This window comes from Cyprinus carpio, chromosome A20, assembly GCF_018340385.1.
Source record: "Cyprinus carpio isolate SPL01 chromosome A20, ASM1834038v1, whole genome shotgun sequence".
Classification (NCBI taxonomy): domain Eukaryota; kingdom Metazoa; phylum Chordata; class Actinopteri; order Cypriniformes; family Cyprinidae; genus Cyprinus; species Cyprinus carpio.
This window is the reverse complement of record NC_056591.1, coordinates 17337964-17345346: the sequence shown is the minus strand read 5'-3', so window position 1 is coordinate 17345346 and position 7383 is coordinate 17337964. Positions and strand designations below refer to the sequence as shown.

The window sequence follows — 7383 nt, the reverse complement described above, 5'->3', positions numbered from 1 at the left end:
TAAAATGCCACATCAGGTTTTTATTTTATCTGCTTCTTCGTTTCTGATGTTCGTAATATGATGTTGTGCAATATTTGCAGTCGTGTCTCCTGCTCAGGAACCGCACATGTTGAAATTCAGATTCTTTTGTTTTACGTCTACGACTCATCAGACCGCATCGCATGAGTATATGTGTGTGTTCTTTATTTTCTTTGACCCTAAAGCCCAAGCGGGTGAAAAGCAAAGCAATCCAATCGAGGCGTGATGTTTCCGGATCCTATGACTTATCAGGTGGTTGTCCGGTGGGAGGAGAGGGAGCGTGTGCTTTCTGTTTGAATACTTTCCTTACTCTCGTCCCTGAACCCAAAGCACTTCTCCAAACTGTGTGAGGGAGTAGAGGGGAAGTGGTTGTTCAAAGTTGCCAAAACTTTCCTCTTTCATAACTGACATTTGGCATTATGGCAGGCGGGTCCGTGTCGGAGTGTAAGGAGTATTTGTTTAAAGTTTTGGTAATCGGGGAACTTGGTGTGGGAAAGACGAGCATCATCAAGCGATACGTGCATCAACTCTTTTCGCAACACTACAGAGCGACCATAGGAGTGGATTTTGCGCTCAAAGTCCTCCACTGGGACAGCAAAACACTAGTGCGGCTACAGCTGTGGGACATCGCAGGTAAGGACGTGTAAATGGAAATGTCTTAAATCTAGGTTTCATTAATAAGCCTACACAGATGCAGTTTAAAGTGTTAAAGCCTTATAAAAGTTATACGGTTTGTTGTACTTGTCTCGACATTAAATAAGCCTTAAGGCACGCACACGTAGCACATGACTCTTGATGTTGGGCTTGAGAGACTAATGATGGAAAGTCCGAGTTCATTCCGAGATTCGGTTCCTTTGAACAGTTCAACTTTCCTTATAAATCATGACGTAATTGCGTCGGCGCGTGGTCTCCTAAATCTTGACAATATCGCATGCGATTAACCGTTCCAATAAAGATGATAAACAAAATATAAAGTCTGTAGCATAGTTTGAGTTTGCTTTTTGAACTGTGTTTTAACCTAAAATGTAAATGATTTAATGTAAAATGTAAAGGTTTAATTGCATATGTTGATTCAGTTCAAAACAAAGTCAATTCGAACCCAAATTATTTGCATTTACATTAAACGCAACATGTAGCCTACTATGTTATCTCTCGTTTGAAAAGTTGCTAAAACTGTCAATCAGTTGTAAACATATTTCCAGGTAATATTATTTGTGACATTTTACCACAACATTTTTAGACAAATCCTTTACTATCAGCCCACTCACCGGTTCTCGAATCATTATGTTCAAAAGAATGTTCAAAAGATTATCTGTTCATTAGAATCGTTCAAGTGATTCAAACCACTTTAAAATAAAAAATAAATAAATTATATTTAATTTGAAAATTCTTGACTCAAAAACCTAGGACAGAATCAATCTAATTTGTGAACGAATCGTTCAGACCGCGTTAGTGAACATGTTCAATTGTATCATTGAAAAGATCCGATTCGAAGATCGATTCGGACATCGCTTTGATTCCAGAATCAGTAGCCTATCTGCTCACAGTTAGGTACCCCAAGGCTTCTTAAAATGAAAAAAATAAAAAAAAGGGTGGAATTCCTGGCTATTATGACCTCTAAATAAAAGCAAAAATTCAGTTTGGGAAGAATGCCTTAAACTTTCTGAAAGCCCAGAATAGGTTTGAGATCTAGCTTGCTGTAATCACGTCAGCGAACATAATTGCTACGCAATGTAGGTCATGTTGACACTAGAGAGAAGGGAGGGGAGCGATATGCTTCATACCACTATTATGACTTTGCGAGCTGCCTATATAGACCTAATCTGGGCCAGAACGTGCTTAAATGTTGTCTTAGTAAGCAGCTCACTGGGTTTTAAGACGCAGCCTAAATGTGCATAGGTTTACTAACCAATCAAATTCCACATATACGTTATCTTTGTTGATTCGGTGGCACAAACAGACCCACAGTACCACCAGTGCTGTGTAACTAAAGAGTGAAAAGGGAAGTGAAATCAAGTATCAACTGAAACCTTGACATGACATTATGGAATGCAGGCAAGTCATAAAACAAGAATTTTCTTTCTTTCTTTCTTTCTTTCTTTCTTTCTTTCTTTCTTTCTTTCTTTCTTTCTTTCTTTCTTTCTTTCTTTCTTTCTTTCTTTCTATGTCTCTCACAGCTTTTATTTAACACTGCTCGTGGACTTTTCATGCACTTTACACACATATACAAGTCTGAGATATTCCATATCTATTCTGTTATTTGATTAATGTTCCTATACAACATTCATTTCTTTCCCCACCCATACAATACAGTGTCATACATTTAACCCTGTAATGCCTGACATATGAAATAATAGTAATTATATATATATATATATATATTAACCTTTAGACAAAAAATATGCAATGCAATTATATTCCATCCATATATGGATAAGCAAGTTAACCTAACTTGCTTCAGTCCAGTAAATGTTCATCTTAAAAAAAAATACAGTATGAAACTTATAAAAATATAAGTATAGGGACAGGATTCTAGTATTTAGTTATACTAAAAGGCCTTTTGCTTACTTAAAAAGTATGGAATATCAGTCAGAAGGTGGAAGGCATGTAGAAGATTGATTACAACAAGTTTTTTAGCAAAGGTTTGATCATGTTCATAATTTATCAGATATGATCTAGCTTTATAGGGTTAATAATATACTTAGGAATTCACAATGACTCAGCATTTTCACACTTAAGTGATTGTGAGACATTGGAGAGCTGTCTGTCTGTAATCTATTCACACTCTCTCTCTTCCCATTGGTAGACCCACACTGCAATCTCTATATTTCCCCAAAGACAGATTATGTCTTTCCACTGCAGTATTCATTGAGTACAATAGGACCATGGAGGCATGTGTAATTCAATATACTGTACCAACTGTCCACAGCAAACTAATGGACAACTTTAGCTTTCAATTTAATTTCAGTGTCATGTGTGTCAGCCTCCTGTGAAATTGAATCATGAGGATTTGAAAGGCTGGGTTGTTTTATGTAGGGTGACCAAACGTGCCATTTTCCCAGGATTTCTATATTGCCTAAAATATCCACGTTTTGGCTTTGTTTGCGCTGCGCAGACCACGGTACTTTGATGTCATACACCGATCGGTATGCTCAGTGCTGCTTCAAGTCGAACACTAATATGTTCACGTATTTGCATCGCTTTGACCGCTCTTTGTAGATCCCACCTTCTCACGCACCACGATTGGTAGATTACGTTCAGTGTCTGCATGTTATTGGACAAACGATCATTACCTTCATTAAGTATGAAAACAGGAAACCAACGCCAAAACCTGGATATTTTAGGCAATATAGAAATCCTGGCCAGGACGAGTCCTGGGAAAATGGCACGTATGGTCACCCTACCTTATCTAAACTGCACCCTAAAATCTGTACTCTGGCATGATACAAGTATTTTCAAATTGAAATATATATATATAATTTTTTTATTTGTTAGTTAATAAGAGTTTTTACTTCAGGAAGTTTCAAATAATTTTTTTCTTGTAAAATTACCTGGACATTCTGGTTATTGACTAAGCATTTGGACATTTTGAGTACAATGTCCAGGAAATTATGAACAATTAGTACAGGCCCTACAGCCTGGGAAAAACAACACGTTATGTTACATGAAGTGGAGATTAAATAAATAAGATTAGGTATATTTTATGTCAAATAAAAATATACATATAGCAAATAGAGCATGCATATACGTATATCTGTAAAAAGTATAAAACAAAATTGCAAAACATAGAATGACAAACAAATATTACACAGTCTTCAGCCAAAGAGCTATCAACTTGTTTTTCACCTTTAATAGACATTGACCTGTGTAGTTTCATTTCTGTACATCTCAAATTCATTGTAAACAAGACATTTTTTTTGATAGTTTATATGAGTTTATATTATATATGTATATATTTTTAATTATCAGTAAAATTACCTGTACCAGTCATTTACAAATTATTTGGACATTTTGAGTATAAAGTCCAAGCAATTATGAACAATTAGTACAGGCCATATAGGAAAAACAAGTTATTAACACATACTTTGATAGGAAATACAGATTAAATATATGAGATTAGGTCCATTTATGTATTAAAAATTTGTATGGCAAATAAAAGACATCAAATATATTTCTGGAAAAAAAGTATAAAACATTATGGTAAACCATAGAATGGCAAATATACAATATCTCTAGCCAAAGATATATAAAAGAGCTATAAAAAGCCATTTTTAGGGGTTTGAGGTTTCATCAGCCGTGTATTGACCTTCATTTAGTCGCAGTATTCCTTTAAAATAGAGATTATGTTCCACTCTTCATTTCTTTCTCTCTCAGCCTTGTATTCTCTCACCCGAGTCTTGGTTGTCACAGTGAGCTGCAAGGACAATGTCAATGATGTGTGAATTACACAGGTTGCATTCTTTCAGTCAGTATGTGGGTGCATGTGTGAATGTGTCTGGAGAAAAGCTGGAATACTTTACTTTTACTGTGTGGTATACCATATCAATGATGTACAATTAAAAAACACAGGCATCTCAACTGCTCACTGTGACATCCTGGCCCAGTTCCCAAAACTAGTCCAGACCTGTATGATCCTGGATAAAGTTGATCAAAGTCTGCCCCATTTACGCATTTACTTCTACACTGATAATTAACCCTGTTAATCATGCACATAATTGGTAGCTCAGTGGTACTTATCAAGTACGCTGTTTTTCTATACCCGCACCGACTAGTGATTACGATAATGACCCTGAACTGGATGACTGTAATCAAGGCCTTCTGCAAATACATATGTGTCGGACCCTGAGTGAAGCCAGGGGCTCACCCGCCTACCTTGGCCCAGAATAGCAGTGCTCCAGTGGGGCTGTCTGAAAGGAACACGCTTATTGCAGACATAGAGCTTTAAAGAAACTCTTAACCTAGATGTGTTAGAACATCTATATCTATCTATCTGTCTGTCTATCTATCTATCTATCTATCTATCTATCTATCTATCTATCTATCTATCTATCTATCTATCTATCTATCTATCTATCTATCTATCTATCTATCTATCTATTGTTCTATCTATTGTTCTATCATTCTATTGTTTTATCTATCGTTTTATCTAGCGTTCTATCTATCGTTCTATCTGTCTCTCTGTCTTTTTATCATTCTATCTCTATCGATCATTATGTCTGTCGTTCTATCTGTCTATCTATCATTCTATCATTCTGTCTGTCATTCCATCCATCCATCCATCCATCCATCCATCCATCCATCCATCCATCCATCCATCCATCCATCCAGCATTCTACATGTACCTGTATCTATAACAATCTTTTTTATATATCCATAAAAGTATTCAATTAATTTATTAAATCTTCCCTTTACATGTTGTTAACTTGTCTTCTACATATGTATTGATATTTGAATTGTTTTTGACAGAAATGCCTTATGCTCAACAAGGATGCATTTATTTCACCAAAATTACAGTAAAAAAATAACAGTAATATTGTGAAATATTATTATATTTTAAAATATAATTTAATACTGTGATGGAAAAACAGAGTTTTCATTAGCCATTACTCCAGTCTACACTGTAGCATATTCATTCAGAAATCAATAAAGCCAATCAAATTCATTTATTAGTTTTATTTTAGTTTATTTATTTATTTATTTTGGTCAAGAACTTTTCTAAAATACAGCTACAGTGGTCTCTGTCAGTATTGGGTGATCTTTGGCGGTGCTGATTGCAGATAGCCTTTGTCCCAGTGCCTTGAAGCCTCTGTCTCTGGTCATTAGCTGTACTGTTGGTTGGGGAAGTAATGGCGGCCCAAAGCGTCTGAAGTGTGTTGATGTTCCACTGAGTGCCAAAAAAAAAGAAAATATGCAGCTGGCTCGTCTGGCTTGGATTGTTGCCATAGCAACACACCCACAAGATTGTTATCTTGATGAAGGCCATGCAGGAGAAACTTCAGGTTGCCATGGCTATGGACAGCGAGTATCCCTGTCTCCCTATATGCCACAACCCCCTCTTTTCTCTCACTGTCTCAAGCTTTTAAGTGATTTTCTTTTCATAATCACCATAATTCACATTAGCAGTCATATTTAGAAGTACACAGATTTGTTGTGATGTCTAACCAAGAAATTAAACAATAGTCAGGTAGGGTACTATAATTGTTTCAAAGTTACAGCATGTGGGTCAGTGACATACATTTTTTGTGCTATACATTAATTCATTGAATAATACGTTAAAATGTAATTGTACAGTTACTTTAATCCATATGTTTTATGATAGGCATGTTTTTCATTTCTGAATTTCAAAATGCTTACTTTATTATTATTTTTTAAATGATCAGTTTTACTTTGTTACATTGCACACTGTTTCCTAAAGATGCAAAGTTCAATTGTCTATAGAGTCTGATAGAATTTCTGTTTCACATATGCGAATGCAATTATTCCTCATTCAACTGATATAGTGCATTTCATAAAGCCAGTGCCACTTTTTGTGGTTTTAAAAGGAAGCAATAGAAACAGAACTAGACACTGAATAAACCTTCACTATCATTAAGACTCACTCAATGTTGTCAAAACAGTTAATTGTTAATCATATTTATTGTAAATCATTTGCTGCTATTGACCTCTCAAAATGTTGATTGGCCCATCTCTATTGCCATCATGCATTCAAAGCTTTTGTTTACCTCGGGTCCCCTTTTGCTGTTGAGAAACTGTCAGTTTGTGTTGTGCTATATTTGCACATGCTATAGGCGGGTCGACATCCCATCGATTCTTTTGTGAGTTGTAAAGACAAGTCCATGGATTGGTGATAAATGGAGATTGATTCTTGACATTGCTTCCCCAGAGGGGAGAATAAGGTCTCCCACTGCACAATTATTGACACCATCATTTCTGACTCTCTCTTTCCCTGCATGGCCAGTTTAGGGCGTCTACATTATTGATCAGAAGCACTCAGAAAATGACGAAAAATAATAAAAATGACCTAAAACCTCACCATCACTGTACCTCGCCTGTCAAAAAGGGCCTTCATTAAAAACCCAAAGGGCAGACCTATTGTGGTTGTGCTGCATAATGAGCCCTGTTTTGTCTACCATTATAATAATCATGAATTTTAGTGTAGTAAAGGTTTGATCACATAGGAGAAGAGCAAACTTTTGCCCAATTGACCCTATGCTGAGCTGCCTTTGATTATTGTTGCTACCTCAAGACAAGTTTTACAGAACATGGAATGAACTGGATATTTCCATAAACATTCCCATAAAATGCGTTCATATAGTGGTAAAAACTGACATTAACATGGTCTGGAATTAATTTGAATGTTTATTT

General features: G+C 35.9%; 1 protein-coding gene across 1 annotated transcript in view; it reads left to right on the top strand.

Annotated features, from left to right (window-relative positions):
• The first annotated feature begins 162 nt into the window (after positions 1-162).
• The window catches only part of rab32a (RAB32a, member RAS oncogene family), a 19545-nt gene continuing 12324 nt past the window's right edge, over positions 163-7383 (top strand). Inside the window, exon 1 of the mRNA XM_019125648.2 lies at positions 163-651. Within this exon, the coding sequence (XP_018981193.1) occupies positions 438-651 (214 nt within the window). The 5' untranslated portion in view covers positions 163-437. The remainder of the gene's footprint in view (positions 652-7383) is intronic.